General features: G+C 41.2%; 1 protein-coding gene across 6 annotated transcripts in view; it reads right to left on the bottom strand.

Moving 5' to 3' along the window:
* LOC111872269 (rho-associated protein kinase 2) overlaps positions 1-17,437 on the bottom strand; it is a 125,141-nt gene that overhangs the window by 63,490 nt on the left and 44,214 nt on the right. For all 6 annotated transcript variants that reach the window (XM_023865978.2, XM_023865982.2, XM_023865980.2 and 3 more), the window contains 3 exons: positions 16,830-17,066; positions 15,560-15,718; positions 4,177-4,423 (listed from right to left, as the gene is read on the bottom strand). In XM_023865978.2, coding sequence (XP_023721746.1) covers positions 4,177-4,423; positions 15,560-15,718; positions 16,830-17,066 — 643 coding nt within the window. The remainder of the gene's footprint in view (positions 1-4,176; positions 4,424-15,559; positions 15,719-16,829; positions 17,067-17,437) is intronic.

The raw sequence follows: 17,437 nt of genomic DNA, 5'->3' as shown, positions 1-17,437 counted from the left end.
GAGGAGGAGGAGGAGGAGGAGGAGGAGGAGAAACACTATGTGGTCCATTCATAGCCAACCAACCTTTCAACTTGTTCCCTCCATCTTCAAGATTACCAACTGTTTCATACTGGTTTCTTGCTTGGCTTATTCTTTGACCCTGAAGATGGAGACAATGTGTTTCTTCAAACCGTTAAATGGCTAAAGAGACTATATGGCATTATATGCCAGAAGACAAACTATCCACGGAGCAGAGTACTTGAGTAAATTGTAGCCATTCAGCTAATCAAGAAGTTTCCAAGTGATCATAGATTTTGAAGGTTCATCACTGTGTTCCCAAGCGTCCACGACAGCCGCTTGCCTTAATCCTTCAGTGGCAAAATCCGTGCACAGCACGCCAGCGGCTTCTATTATGTCACTGAAGTCAGTACCTGGTGCAGCGCTAAATTTCAGCTCGTATTTTGAAATGTTGTTTTTCATGTAAAGCAATTCTTTTGGCATGAAATTAAAGAGGAAATTTCAGGCTATCATTTTGTATATTCATTGTCCCACTTTGAACTTCCTGTGGGAGTTGTAATACATTTGAATTCTTTGAAAAAGTTTTCTATTGCAACACTTGGTGCGCTTGTTACCATACAAACCTACCTCTGCCTTTGGGGAATTCTTATGAACTAAATATGTTAGATCAATACTGTGTGCTGTCCTGCATGCTGATCAAATGAAAAGTCGATTCTCTTGAGGCATATTCTGACCAGTGATGCTTCTAGATTGGAATTTATAACCACGAGAAGACACGTGGAGAATCTACGACTTTCAGATGTGATGTTGACTCTAAGAAGTGCGTTATGACTGATATGTAGCAAATGATAAACAGTTCATTATATGAATGGTACCACTGTAATTCCCCTTTGTTCTATAAATACGCATCATGCAGTCTGGTTAGTCAAGGCCAGCCGCAAGGAACAAAGTGGCCAACTGTGTTGTGTCATGACCAGTGGAGAATATATTTACTTCAAATTCAATCAGAACAAAATTTATCAGAATCTTAGTGATTTACCTCAGTTCCTCCAGGCAAGCTACAGTAACTAAAATCATGCACCAATCACTTCCATTCACATTCCTTCCAATTCATTATTAACTCTGTTCCTACCATCTGAAGGTAAACATGCTACAATACAAACAGTGTTAACCATACATAAAACAAACAGCTATGGCATTTCCCAGAAAACATACATATTAGAAATTCCTCTAGTTAATCAAACTACCCTGAGCACCTTCATATGTCACAGCATGTGTCAGGATAAATTCATGTAGACTTTTGAGAATGACTTCGATGACTGATTTTTGCCATGGGATAACTTTTCTATATTCCCTAAATACTACACAAAAATTCTGTTAGGTGATTTCAATGCCAAAGAAGGTAGGGAAGACATTTTCAAACCAACAATTGGGAATAAGAGTTTACACAAAATTGATGATAATGGAGTTAAACTTTGCCACATCCAAAAATCTTATTGTCAAATGTATGATGTTGCCAAATCATAACATAAATTTACTTGGATATCTCTTGATGGAAAGATATACAACCAAAATGACCATATTTTGGTAGACAGGATATGGCATTCAAGTATACTTGATGTCCAATTGTTCAGGGCAGCAGATTGTGATACTGACTAATATCTGGTGCTGGCAAAAGTTATGGAGAGACTGGCAGTGAGTAAACAAACAACACACAGAGTTCATACGGAGAGGTTCAATCTCAAGAAATTAAACCAGGTAGAAGGTAAAGATCAGTATCCTGTTGAAATCTCAAATAGGTTCGCAGCTTTGGAAAACTCAGACACTGTGGTGGATATTAATAGAGCTTGGGAAACTATTAGAGAGAATATAAAATTTTCTGCCAAAGAGTCTAGATTATTATGAACTGAAGAAGCATAAGCCATGGTTCAATGAAGGATGCTCAAAATTATTAGACCAAAGGAAACAAGCCAAATTGCAGTGGTTGCAGGATCCAAGCGATATAAATGGGCATCATCATCATCACTGACATGACAGCCCTTTGTGAGCCCTGGCCTTCCTCAGGATTGCTCACCATTCTTCTATATTCAATGCTATATTCCTCCAGTTCTTTACACCCAAAATTCTTATGTCCTGCCACACACATTCTTCCCATCTTAACCTTGGTCTTCCCACTCTCCTATTTCCTTCTGGTTTAGTATTAAGCATTTTCTTGATGGTTCTATTCTCGCTGGCACGTATTATGTGTCCAGCCCATTCAAGCCTTTTCACCTTCATAAATCCAATAATGTCTGGTTCATTAAATAGTTTGCATAGCTCATGGTTATACCTCTTCCTCCATATTCCATTTTCTTCCACAGGTCCAAAGATATATCTCAAGATCCTCCTTTCAAATATACTTAACAGTCTTCCATCCGATCTTAACAGTGGCCAGGTCTCAGAGGCATAAGATAGCACATAAAAGGGCATAATCTGAACAATATAAGAAATAAAACCAGCAGGCATTAAAGGAATAGAAAGAGGAAATATCTGAACGACAAAACTAATGAGCTTGCAATGAACAGTAAGAACAAGAAAATTAGAGACCTGTATAGAAGGATAAATGACTTTAAGAGGGTTCACCAACCTAGAAGTAACTTAGTAAAGGATGAGACTGGTGATCTGCTTGCAGATTCCCACAACATTTTGAATAGGTAGAACTACTTCTCAGTTGTTGAATGTACACAGGGTCAGTCATGTTAGGCAGATAGAAATACATACAGCTGAGCCGTCAGTACCTGATCCCATCCACTTTGAGATTGAAATTGCTATTGAAAAGTTGAAAAGGTATAAATTGCCAAGCAGTGATAGGTAATCACCATCTCATCACCAAAATGCAGGGTAAAATCACGACATAAAGATAGGACACAGATGTTTTGAAAATGTGGCACAATTCAGATATTTGGCAACGATGATAACAAATCAATACCTGATTCAGGAGGAAATTAAGAGGAGATTGAACTTGGGTAATGCTTGCTACCATTCAGTCCAGAACATTTTGTCTTCTCGTCTGGTGTCTAAAAACATAAAAATCAGAACACACAAAAATACAATTTTGCCTGTGGTTCTGTATGGGTGTGAAACTTGGTCTCCGATATTAAGGGTGGAACACAGGTTGAGGATGTTTGAGAACATTGTGCTGAGGACTATATTTGGGTTAAAGAGGGATGAAGTGACAGGAGGTTGGAAAAAATTCTTCTTGATTTTCTTTTTAAGGAACATCAGCTGTGTATATGCCATCATTGGCTATCACTCTGAACAAACTTACTGGGAAGGTAAGGGATGCCGTGGCTACAGTTATCCCAACTTCCTTAACGATGTGTGGAAAGTGAATACATATATACCTGAAAGGCAATTCACAGTGCATTCACTGAATATCTATAAATGCAAGTAACAAAATTTGATTATGTTACCTACTAAAATGTGTCTAGTTTACATTCCTGTGCCCTTCAGTTCATGGGCTGTATTTCAGCAAAATGGCACACATTTAATTTGTACATCCTGTATCTCTCTGGCTATCAAATTTTCTAAAATTTTTTATTCTTGAAGAAAGCAGTCTTCTGGGATTTGGCACCGTGTATATGTGGTGTTAACCGACGTTTCGGAGGAACGTATCGCCTCCATCTTCATGGTAGAAGAAAAATATAAGGAATCTGCAAGCAAAGAGACCGTGAGAACCGGTAAAAGCAGACTGTGTGGAAATATACACAGCTATGTGTATTTATTATTGTATTATTGTATTAGTGTATTATATTTTTCTTCTACCCTGAAGATGGAAGCGATACGTTCCTCCGAAACGTCGGTTAACACCACATATACACGGTGCCAAATCCCAGAAGACTGCTTTCTTCATAGTCACCGCCGTGAAAGCCTCAAATCTTACATTTTTTATTCTTGTTTATGGATAAATGGGAAATGACATTATGACTTATCATAAAGTATGAAATACTTGAAGATTTCATAGCAAGTAAACACAATGAAGTCTTAAGCAGTCACCCATGTCAAGCAGATATTTTATTCCATCTTAATATTGTTGCCTGCCTGAGGAAACTTCATTATTAAACTGTCAAGCACAAAGAAGAGGCAGCAAGCCACAGGGATAAGAAGTCACATTTGATAATGTGAAGACAAAGCAATTACCTTCAAGCTCCTGTTGCAGATCAGAGGCCTGTGTGCGAGAGCTTTTCTCTTGTGTAAGCTGTCCCTGAAGAACTGCCACCTCCTGCTGCAGAGCATCCCTTTGTTGCTGCAGTGTTGACAACATTCCCTGCAGCTCCACATGCATCTGTTCACTGGCTGACTTGGCAACTGTAAGTTCGGCAACCTGCTTCCTTAATCGTGTTGAACCTTCAGCTTCTGTTTTCAGCTTTTCTTGCATGTCTGAAACCTTGAGTGGAATACAAATTTGAATGTTCTCTCTTCACCTCCAAAATCAGCAATCATATAACCACTTTCAAAAGTGTTTATATACAGCACAGCACTGACTTTCAGAAGTTCAAATCCCCATATGGGAAGATGAGAAGAAGAAAGTAGCTGAAGTATGTGGGTCAAAGTGGGATACACCTGCACTTGAGGTATCGACACAGACATTCTTTACTCCATAATAATGATAATAAACTTCCTGTAAAAACAATCTAAAATGTATAAGACAAAGTATTTATTTGATTCATTAAATTCATTAACTTTTGAGTAAAACAGTTTTGTCTTATAAATACTTAGTGAGATTAGCATACAAATTTACTTAGCTCTACAACTAAAAACTCTGATGGAAAAGGTTGAAATTAACATTTAAGGTTCTAACATCTGCAGCAAGCCTCAATACAAATTTAATCAAAATCCTTTCAACTAACATACAACTGATACTGCATCGATAACATGCTGGATATCTCAACTGATAAAATGATATTCAGAGAGCCTGAGTATGAAAAGAAATGGGAAGTAAACAAGCATGTCAGCCCAAATGGTAAAATTTTCAAACTTCAGCCATGACATTGGCTACCCTGACTATCTTGACTGAAGTTCTTCGTGGTTTTCCTCAGTTCTCCAAGCACATACTACAATATGTCTGATATTAAATAAAAAGACTGTACTCAGAGACTGCACTGTATTAAATTTTATTCTGAACTGCAGTGGTCATACTAGTTCCCTCCTTCAGCCCAAACATGAATTTCAGCTTTGTTGTCAACTGTCAAAGCACATGTACAAATAATTCTACTGCAAGTTGTCAGAATAGCTAAGGTAATCTTCTATGTCTCTTCCAGTTTCAAAGTGTGACCCCTTGTCATGATTCTTAATAGTAGGGAAGAACAGTGTATGGAACAACACCTGCTGTGTAAGCAGGGCATTCCAGGACCACAATCATTTTTATCAAACTTATGGCAGGAAGTATAGTGACAGATGGCATGTTGTCATGTGCAGCATCCATGAAAAGAGGAGCTGTCAGGGAAGAAGTCTAGCCTCACATCACAGAACTTCTATGTCGGAAGTCCCATCATTTCTTCTTCACAATCTGACAAGGTGGGACAAACTCTCAGTACACCGTCCTCTTGCAGTTAATGGAATATATCAACACTGTCTTAATGTTCAATTCTGATATTCATTCTTACCTGGGGCACAGTAAGCCTGGACATTTTCATCACACGCTCTACACTTGTCTACAAGTTATACTCAGAAACTTAAATTTCATCCTCAGTGACAACTCTGTTAAGTCATTCCAAGTATGAACAAAGATTTTGTGTTAATTACTTGTTCGAAACGCTTATCAGCCATTTTTGTGATGAGCTAACCAAACACTACAGCTCTGTACTCACTAGATTTATCAAGAAAACTTTAATACTGTCACATGCTGGCTGTGTGTTATGTGACAAATAACTTCACGCCGGTTTGGATCTAGCAAATTTATTGCACACTTTTATCCACACTTACATAGCTCATAACTTCAGTATCCCAATTACTTCTCCTGCTGTAGCCACTTCCAGGCTTCAACTGTCTTCAACTGTTCAACTGACACTGTCTTGATTCCACTCACTCAATACAACTCATACTTAATTCATACTCAATACTGGCTCATCACTGACGAATACTCTCATTATGTAGCTTCTGCAATAACCACACAGAAAACAGCCTATTGCCCAGTAACAGACCCCACAGAAACCAGTTACGTGATAGTTATCACTGCTGCGTGACGTCACAGCCTAGTGGGGTTGGGTGTTTACCGAGCATCGCAGAGTAATTGGATGAGTGGGGACATGTGACGTCACTTGCACTTCCTGTTGCGCTATTGAAGCGTCCACAGAGTTTTTGCATAGCAATGCGCCGATACAATCTGCAACTATCACACTGTGTGCATGCCCCAAGGTCTCTGTGGCTCAACAGTTTTTTGCATACAGCAAATACACCACATTGCTACCTCCTTAAGGCTGTTCGTCCGAATAGCCTAACGGTGCATCCCCATTTTTTTCTTCCAAGGCTGTGCTTGCAATGTCTTCTTTTTCTATGGCTTGGGGCTTCTTTCCTTCACTTTGTCCGTTCTCCAACTGTTATATCTGCTCCATTGTTAAGACCAGCTTGTCTCAAGCAGTTTCCTGCTAATGTGCCAGGAGATCCAGTTGTATCACAATCATCCAAAGTTCTCTCTCTCATTCATTCAGTCTTGCTGGGGAGCCAGTGCTTCTACGTTACCGGCTCCTCCTCTGTTCCCTGCTTCTTTTTCGTTTTGGAGGGGGTCGAACCCTCCACAGTGTCCAGTCTTTGATTTTCTGTAATCCACTGGAAATCTCTACTACTTGTTTCTTGATATCCAGCCCTAGGGTCTTCCTGAGGGTTTGGCTGGCTGTTCTCTCATTCCCAAGACGCAGCCACCATCTTGTGCGTTGATCCTTCACTCCAGTGCTGTCCTCCAGATCCACCTGAAGTCTTTACCTGAACGTCTGCCCTCTGAGGGCTCCTCTTCCAATGTTGCTCCTAGTTAGATTCTTCCCGACGATGTGCCCTTGCACCATACCACTCCTGCATGGCGGGTCACACTTCCACAGTGGCGGTGCTGCGTGTTACCTGGTAACCTACTTCTGTCTCCTAGGTAACGCAACGAATAATTTACACGTAGGTCTCGGATTCAGCAAATATTTATTGAACACATGCTTTTACACACTCAAGTACAATTATTATCCACTACTTCACTGTTATAATTACTTCTTGCACCACTAATCTCAGTGAAGTCTTTTATTCCCTTTTTTCAGATGCTAGCTGGCTTCTGCTCTACTTGGAGCTACACTAAGTACTGACTGGTCTCTTGTCGAAGCTGGACTTTTATAACCTTGCCCTTGCCTGCTACTATGCAATGAACCTTCTGTTGTCATTCAATGCTTCAAACAGTGCGTTTCCTTTCATCTCCGAGGAGACGTGTTTGTTGTCCAAAGTATTCCCAAGCAATGGCCCACTGTTATTGCATTTGTCGCTGCGGGAACTTTCCATGCATTCGTTGTAACCGTGGAAACTCACTGTTAGCTGTTAACTTCCTATTGTAACCACTGCTCAGTGATGGACGACATATATAACATGTTACATGGCTCCCTTCTAAAGGTTGTTCGTCCCGAACAGCCTAATGGTATTTCCCTTCCCTTGGTGATCATTCTGCCCCATACACCTCCTCTCTCAAGGGTGCTCATCTCAAGCAGCTCCATGGTAGGTCGCAAGCCAGTCCAGGTGTATCACATTCATTCCTGTCCTGTCTTTCACTTTCCATTCATGCCAGGAAGGCCAGTGCTTCTACATTACCGGTTCCTCCCTTATGGGCTGTTTCATTTTTTCCTTTGCTTTGGAGGGTGTTGACCCCTCCAGAGTGTCCAATCCATGATGTTTTGTCGCTCCGGAGGACGCTGATAGCTCCGCAATGGCCAGTCTCTCTGCAACCCGCCGAACATCCTGGTTGTTCTCTTCACGAATTTCAGCTCTAGCGTCTTCTTGAGAGTCTGATAGGCAGATCATATTTTTCTCAGAGGTGATCGCTGTCCCGAGCTCCACCCTCAGATACTGATCATAGATGTCCTCTTCTTTCTCATGTATAGCAGCCGCTAGCCGCCTTGATCCTTTGTTCCTCTTTTTCCTTCAGGGAGAATCCGCACTCTTTCTCTGAGTCCCCGGATTCTTTCCTCATACTTGGTCCCGATACAGTTTCCCATACTAACACTTCTCTTGCGCCAGGCAATTCTTCGATGGACATATTTCTGTCGGTCTCCTTTGTCTGTTGTGCCACTTTCACACAGCGGCTCGTCCCTCTGCGGCTGACAGCCAGTCTTCTTTGGCACCCATCCTGATCCTGGGTCTGCTCCTTCATTTGGCAGCGGCGCTCCATGGCCAGTTTTCGGTCCTTATGCCGTTTCTTCTTCAGTCCTCTGACCAGCACCACTGTGGCGTCTTCTTTAGGGAACTGTCGTTGTTGGGCCACCTCAAGTTTCTGTCTACTGAGGTCGGCTTCTCATCCAGTCATGCCTCTGTTGTTTCTCCGCAGGCTATCATCTCTTCGTCTTTTTGGGGTTTGGTTTCAGCCACCATCTCCTCAAAGCTGGTGTCCATTAATTCTCACCAGGCTCTCACCTCAGACATCATCTCTGCCTGGTGGGCTTTACACTCTTCTTGGTCAGCCTCCATTTTGGCCAGCAACTCTTTGTGGTCGGCCTCTGCCTTCTCATGTCTGTTGTCTGCTTTTGGTTGGTTGGCATCCATCCTGGCTATCAATTGTTCTTAGGCAGCTTTTCTATCTGGGTCCATCCTGGCCAGCAAATCTTCTTGGGCAGCTTTTCTATCTGCCTCCCCCTTTTCTTGCATGGCCTTCATTTCTTTCAGCAGGATTTCCATCATCTGCTATGAGTCCATTTTTCTGTGTGGCATTATAACACTCAATGTGGTGTTATTATTATTATTATTATTATTATTATTATTTTTGGTGGGGTGGGTTCCCATGCACCGTGACTAGTAGTCTATTGTGCGTTCCCTTTGATATTCTACCAGTCGCCATGCCCTTCCAGTACTGGTGCTCGCTATCAGCCCCGTCTTGCCAGTGAGGTCGGCCACCTCTCTGGCAGTGGTCCCCGATACTTCCCCATCTACTGGAGGAATTGGAAACTACTTTGGCGGGAAACTTTGCCTAATTTTGCTCAGAGGTCTGACATGAGGATCTTTCACGTGCTGTAAATCTATGACACGGGACACACGGCTTAAAGTCCTTCCCGGAGGACTTGTTCCCTCAATTTTTCCGCCCTTAAAAATTGCACAAGCTCCACTGGGTTTGAACCCGCATACCTTGAGTCATGAGGTGGGAACGTTACCCCTAGACTACAGAGGCCACTTGAATGTGGTGTTAGTCCAATAATTCTTCTAAATTTGTCTCAAAATTCAAACTGATCTCTTCTAACGCCAGTGTAACATGGTGTTTGGCATAGGTCCTATCAATCATGTGTGTAAGTCCAATCCCACTTCTGACACCAGTTGTCAGGTGTTGGGTGTGTGTTATGTGACAAATAACTTCACACCGGTTTGGATCTAGCAAATTTATTGCACACTTTTATCCACACTTACATAGCTCATAACTTCAGTATCCCAATTACTTCTCCTGCTGTAGCCACTTCCAGGCTTCAACTGTCTTCAACTGACAGTGACACTGTCTTGATTCCACTCACTCAATACAACTCAACAACTCATACTTAACTCATACTCAATACTGACTCATCACTGACGAATACTCTCGTTATGTAGCTTCCACACTGACCACACAGAAAACAGCCTATTGACTAGCAACAGGCACCATAGAAACCAGTTAAGTGATAGTTATCACTGCTGCGTGACGTCACAGCCTAGAGGGGTGGGGTGTTTACCGAGCTGCATGAATAGGGATATTTGATGTCACTCGCACATCCTGTTGCACTATTCAAGTGTTCACACAGTTTTCGCCTAGCAACGCACCGATACAATCCGCAACTCTCACGTTGCGCACGTGCCCCAAGGCCTCTGTGGCTCAACATTTCTTGCATAGAGCAAATATGCCACATTACTATATACAGTTCAGACATGTACTTATAGGTGGCAGAACTTGCCACTGGCCACAATGTGACTGATGTTTCAGTGTTGCCACTTGCATTACTTGTCAGCCCTCACAGTACCTGAAATTAGGCCATGCCTGCTTCCTTCCACATGGCTTCCAATTAATTTTTCACTAATTAACCTGCCATTTTGCATCACATAGTTACTGCCAGCAGCATTTAATAAAGCATAAATATATAAAAATACCTAGTAACTGTTTTATCAAATTCACCAAACTGGTGAAGATTTCTGGCTGAATAATAGTATCTAAATGTTTGTGACAACAGTATATCAATATAGTTACTGTGTTTCTGGACATAATCCATCGTCCTATTTTTATTTAAAACACACAATGTTTCAGAGACTGGATTCTGTCTCCATCTTCAGCTGGAACCTACACAGTTGGGACCAACTGACAGAGCAAATCCCTATCTCTAGACACCAGCACAGCATAAATCATCTGCGAGAGTTAAGACAAACCTAAAAACATCAAAAAACTATACATATGAACTCTTAGCTCTGAGAGATCACCACCAGACTACAGCAATCCAGAAACTTATTCATGGGTCTCAGAAATATGTGCTCAATTTACCAAAGCACGTTTTCCCAGACTCAGAAGAATAGGTGCTTAAGAGAGGGCTTAATTTTGCAGTAATAAATAGTGTGTCTAATTTGGATGTGGTATATGCGGCTGAATCTCCAAGGTCCAAACTCCCTCTCCTGCCTTGAGTATGAAGTTCCATTGCTGGATCAATGAATGCGGGTAAAATCAAAACCTTTAACATCTAACATAACTGCACTGAAATCTCTAAAGGATAACAAGGAAATAAGAATTCTACAAGCTGACAAAGGGAACTGTGAAGCAGGAATGAATGAGTCCACATACAAGGAGACATCCAGTCTACTAGAATCAGGGGTTTATGAAATTCTATGTAAGAATCCCATGTCTGAAATTGAAGCGAAGACATAGAAACTTCTCACCAAGCACAAAACTCTCCTTCCCACTGCCCTGAAATATAAACTGACTCCTAACGACAGTAAATCACTTCACCTCTATGGACTTCCAAAGATACACAAACCTGACATCCCCCTTGACCAACAGTAAGCTCTACTGACTCTCCCTGTTATGCCATAGCATATTTTCTCCACAGGATCCTGAGCCCTTTAGCTGGCAATATAGACTCCTCTGCAAAGAACTCAATACACTTCACAAAATAAATACAGGAGATCATCCTTCAAAACGAAGACTACCTTATAAGTTTTGATGTCAGTCTATTCACCAATGTATCAGTGGAAGGAGTCTTACAGGTCATAAAAAACAGACTCGATACAGATCCTTCTTTCCCTGAATACGTACTGGAATTGCTGGACATCTGTTTAACAACCACATACTTTCAGTCTGATCAAAAATTCTATCAGCAAAAAGAGGGTATGGCAATGGGAAACTCACTACCTCTGGTCAGTAATCTATTTATGGAACACTCTGAGGAAGTAGCACTGGATACAGCAGACCACAAACCCACTAAATGGCTCAGATACGTTGACGACACTTGCATGAACTGGCCAGAGGGGTCAGCAAGATTGAAGCAATTTCTTCACCATCTCAACAGCATTAGACTTACCATCAAATTCTAAATGAAAGTTGAAGCTAATGATACTCTTCTCTTCTTAGATGTCTTGATCATAAAGAGGGGTCCTAAATCAGCCATGGAAGTGTTCTGGAAACCTACTCATACAGGTCGTTATCTGCACTTCAAGTCCAACCACCCACATGACATGAAAAGAGGAGTCATTCATAGTCTGATCAGTCAAGCCAAGGTCATATAGCAAAATCAGAAGGATTTTAACAAGGAAATTAGGAACACACGATATGATCCAATGTTCAACCAATACCCACAAGAATTCATTGGCTCCATAAGGAAGACATCGAGAAGCAACCTTCCTTCTTCAGATACAATATACCAGGGCACGGTCATTATGCAACACATCAGACACAATGGAAACTCTTTCAATGTCAGAACCATCTACAAAACTAATCATACACTCCATGGGACACTGACGAATACAAGACTGGATTGAAATGTCCAGAAGATGAAGTAGTGTGTGCATAATATCCCATGTGACTGGCAGATATTACATAGGTGAAACAAGCACAAATATAACTTGACCTAAGGTCTGACTGAAAGATCAAAATCAGCTCAGCATCAGTACAACGAAGGCCACAAGATATGCTGGAAAGAAGCAAAAGTCTTGCAGATTGAAGCAAACTCCATATACAGGAAATACAAGGAATCCGCTCATATATTTTTGGCAGTGCATTCGTTTAGAAAACCCAGCATGGACATTTCCCACATCAGGACTCCCGTTACTGCAGCATCATTCAGAAAACTACATTAAGCATGAAAACTGTGTTTTTATGTTGGTAACATACAGAGAGTTTGTCTCCTCAGCGATAACTTCTATTATGATAGTAATCTGATTTTAACAACTCCCGTAAAACAGTGCATGGAAATAACTGTTGGGCCTCATGTGAGTAAAGTTGATTAATGTTTTTATGTCTGTCTTAACTCTCTCACATGATTTGTGCTGTGCTTGTTTATATACCGTATCTTGTAATGTTGTATTTTAGCATCCTGTTGCATTGACTTTCATCCATGATATGTATAGAGTGGCCGTCTTGTAGTGCACTCAATTTCACCTGTTACTTCACGACATGTATCGGCAACACAGTGCCATCATCAGGTGCCCGAATTACATTAATCTATTGCATTGCTTGCCCTCATATGTCTTCACAACACCATTTAAAAAGTATTTAAAAAGTGCATATTTGTCAACTATAATAAATGTACACTCACTAAAACTTGTTAAGATTATTTATCTTACGTGTCTTAATTAAAACTTGCGTGTGGTTCATTCACTATGGGGTTGTTTTTCTTATTTTCTGTGTAAACTGTGTCTTGTGATGTGTCTTCCCTTCTTAGCTGCGAGCTAGGATCCACCTGAAGGAGGGGACAGAAGCCAGTCTCCAAAACATTGTGTGTTTTAAGTGAAAACAGGACAATGGATAATGTCCAGAATCACAATAACTGAATAATTACAGCAGTACAGTTCTTCACAAAGTTTATCTACCCCATTTGTACGTGGTGCAATCCAAAGGTTCCCAAAATATATTAATAAAAACTATTACATCTTACCTAGATTTTATTCTGCACCATCACTTTCAAAGTAGTCCCCTTGGGAGCGCATACACCGATCCCAGCGTTTCTGCCACTTTTCAAATGCATCCTGGAAGTCTTTCTTTGTTAGCGTGTTTAGTACCATCTGCGTTTCCGCTTGAATTTCCTCAACTGTATCAAATCTTCGCCCCTTCAACTTGATTTTCATCTTGGGGAAGAGAAAGAAGTCGCATCGAGCTAAGTCTGGGGAGTACGGTGGGTGGGGAACAACTGCCATCTTGTTTTTAGCCAAAAATTCCTGCACAATGTAAGCCGTATGCGGTCATGCGTTGACATGGTGGAGTACCCAGTCGTTCGTGCGCCACTTCTCTGGACGTTTTCTCATCATGTTCTCCCTCAAACGCCTTAGAACATCGCGATACCAACTCTTTATCGACTGTCTGACCAGGAGGGACAAACTCCTTATGAACAATCCCATCAATATCAAAAAAACAAATGAACATGGACTTAATGTTGCTCTTGACTTGTCGAGCTTTTTTTGGCCAAGGTGAAGAAGGGCTCTTCCATTGCGACGATTGCTGCTTGCTTTCAGGGTCGTAGCCATAAACCCAACTTTCGTCACCAGTGACAACCTTCGAAAGAAAGTTTGGATCCTCTTGAAGCTGTGGCTGAAGTTCCCTGCAGACTTCCAAGCAATGCTGCTTCTGTTCATTTTGCAGCAGTCGTGGCACAAACATTACCGCAATCCTCATGTTCAGTTCCTCTGACAAAATTCGTTGACATGTACCATAACTTAGTCCCAAGGTGTTACAGAGGTCTTGGATGGTCAGTCTACGGTCTTGCAGAATCAGATCCCTAACTTTCGCGACATTTTCTTGTTCGTCCCGAACGATCGTCATCATCAGTCAATGTTCGGCCATTTTTAAAACGCTTATACCAGTTGTAAGTTTGTGTCTGGCCTAAACTGTTGTCACCAAAAGCTTGTTTCAACATTTGGTGCGTATCTGCAGCGGTTTTCCCAAGTTTGAAACAAAAGTTACAGACACGCTGCTCTCTCAGGTCAGCCATCGCAAAACCACAAACTCACGGAAACACAACAATAGAAATATGTTCACCAACAATAAACACAACCACTCAACTCGACGCCGCTTGTCACGCTGATTCAAGAAGGATGTGTGAGGACACACCTAGTGGTATTTCGATGTAATCATAACCATTCACACGCAAAATTCAAATTTCGGAAACTTTTGTATTGCCCCACGTATTTAGGTTTAGCCAGAAGAGATTCTGTGGAGTACATCACACATCAATCTTCCATCGAGTTTCCTTTAACACCCTGAGCACAGAAACACTAAAACATATGAGTTATTGTGTGCCAGAGGGTTTAAATGGGAACAGAAAGAATTCACCTCTATATAATTTTCATACACTAACAAACAAACTCCATGGCTGGAGTCCACAAGTGAACTATACCGACCAAGCAACCACCACTTGTTGGTGAAGTTAGTGACAAGTTTAGCAGATAAAGAGTATCGCATGGTCAGCATAATGGATACCCACCACCATTTCTAGACCGGAGCCACTATTTCCTTGAAATAGCTCCTCAATTATCCTCATGAGGCTGAGTGGACTCTGTTCCAGACCCACTACTTCTCAGAAAATCTGGTAGCACCGGGAATCGACCCCGGGACCTCTGGATCTGTAGCCAGGAACGTTAACCACTAGACCACGGAGGAGGTCAATCTTCATACACATGACATGCAACTGTCACACATACTTGACAAAATTCAAACAACTGTCAGAAAAAAGTTATAGTGCTTGTTCATATTTAGATGCAGAAAGATGATAGAAGCTACAAACCTCGACACCCACATCCACTTCCACAAATCCCTGTTAGAACATCTGACACATATGCTAATGACTACCAACACTGGATATGGTCTACACAGATGTGTGCAGGCATTGCAAATTATACTGACAAAGGAATGAGCTATAGACAGTGTCATGTAACTTCGAACAAGGCCCCGCATTCCTAGTGAAATCCCGTGCATAGCTTGTGGTGGGAGGAGTTTCTTAACACTCATTCTTCCACTTTCACTGAGCCCCTTGTCTGAAATTTTTCTTCTGTGCATTCAAGGTTACTCTTGGCCTTGTTCGAAGTTATGTGACACTTGCTATAATAGGAGGACACTCAAATAAGAATTCCCCAAAAGCCCCAAGAATATGATAAGAGTCACACCACATTGTCTGAAACTGGAAATTTACAATACCTGCTTCTCCAGCACATTGATTTTGTCATTGACTTGCTGACTGTTGTTCATTTCCCTTGTCCTCTTGTTCTGTTCCTCCTCCAACTTCCTCTTCAGGTCTTGAAGTACAGACTCCGCCTTCCTACGCACCTCTGACTCATTCTCGGCTTTCCTCTGTGACTGCAAGAAAAATGATAGTCTTTCAAAGTGTCCTGCATGCTTCCTTTTGCTTCTCTTGAACCATCAGTCATGATTATTTTCTTTCACTTCTTTTGCAAAGTTAGTTTTCTCCCACAGCTTTCCAGCTGCATCATCTGTATAACTAAAGTGTATAAAACATTTCTTTTATATCATACAAACAACACACAAGTGCTGTCATGGTAGATTCAAAAGTAACATTATACAGGCCAACTGTTTAATTCAAAGCATAGTATGGAAATGCAGGAGCTGATATTTATAAAGCCCGAACAAAGACCCTTAACAAGATGTTCTGGGAAAAACTTAAGATTCAAACTTTCATCTACTTGAAGACTGGAGTAAGAAACATAAATTCAAATAATATAATATACTGCCCTTTATGCAAATAATCATGCAACTCCTGAAAGCTCTTGAACAATAACTGCTAAGAAGCAAAACAATGCCACACCTGTAATCTTCACTACAAAAGAATGGTTTATACAAAATTTACTGACATGCCACCATACCAGATTCTATTGGCTTGGCAACATTCAACCCTTTGGCTCAGTATGACAATGTTCTGTCATGGTCCAACAGTAATATAATAGGTATGACATACCATAACATACGGATCTCAATCGTGTATAGATCTGAGTATGAAGAGCTACAGAGTTGGGACTTAACCATCGCATGGAATTTTGTTGTATGGACAGCAGCAACACAAAATTCACACAGCATATTACCTGTCATCTATCCAGTTTATCTCCACTGCAGGGGCTAAGGCAGCAGATTGAGATCACTTCATGCCTGAGTTTTCGTAAAATGGTACCAAAGAGTGTAACTGCGTAAACGTGTAAATATGGGTGTTTTGGGGTCTTTAACAGATCAACGTCTAAGAAATATGGTGCACATACAATATAATATTAGTTATATTGTGAGATATTTATTTACTCAGCTGAAAAAAGAACTACCAAGGATACGTTACACCACAGCACATAAAACCCCCTGGGTAAGTGGTTAATGCGTTACTGTTGCCAAATAAGAATATAAAAATTCATGTAATCAAATTATTTTGTCCAGTTATGACTTCTCATATGTGAATCCAATGGCTTACCTCTTTGAGGTCATGCTTCAAGATAGTGAGGTTCTTCTCCAACAACGTCACTTCTTCTTGCAGCTCGGTTTCCCGCTGTGTAACTGCTTCCAGCTGAGACAGCAATGTCCTCTGTTGTGTTTCCAGAGTCTCCACCAGGCGACGTTCATATTCCAGCTGCCCCTCGAGCTGGTTTACCTGCTGGACTGAAGCAGTCATACTAGATGCTGGTGCTGCCAAGATGTGGTTTGGGACACTCTGCAGAAGTAATGTGGAAGTTAAATCAAACATAAAACACACAATGAACCAAATGTACTGCATATCAGTTTGTATGTCATTCTCACAAGAGCTCAATTCTTTTCTGATATATAAGATTCTCTACATTACTATTTTTAATGTCTTGGGATGCAGTTCAGAACAGAACTAGATGAACAGTCCAACAGTTGCTTAGTTTGGAACCAATTTTCTCATCTTCAACATGAGCCGAGATTGTCACCATTTCACTAGATATCCTTGGTAGTCTACACAACTCAAACCCACTGACATGCTTTAGTTAGACTGAGTCACTGCACATCTCTCTTCCAAGCTACAATGCCACCTCACATGAAGCATGAAGACCAATTACATGC

This window comes from Cryptotermes secundus, unplaced genomic scaffold (assembly GCF_002891405.2).
Source record: "Cryptotermes secundus unplaced genomic scaffold, Csec_1.0 scaffold1682, whole genome shotgun sequence".
In the NCBI taxonomy this organism is placed as follows: Eukaryota; Metazoa; Arthropoda; class Insecta; order Blattodea; family Kalotermitidae; genus Cryptotermes; species Cryptotermes secundus.
Note: the sequence above shows the minus strand (reverse complement) of the source record. Positions and strands in the feature narration are given on the sequence as shown.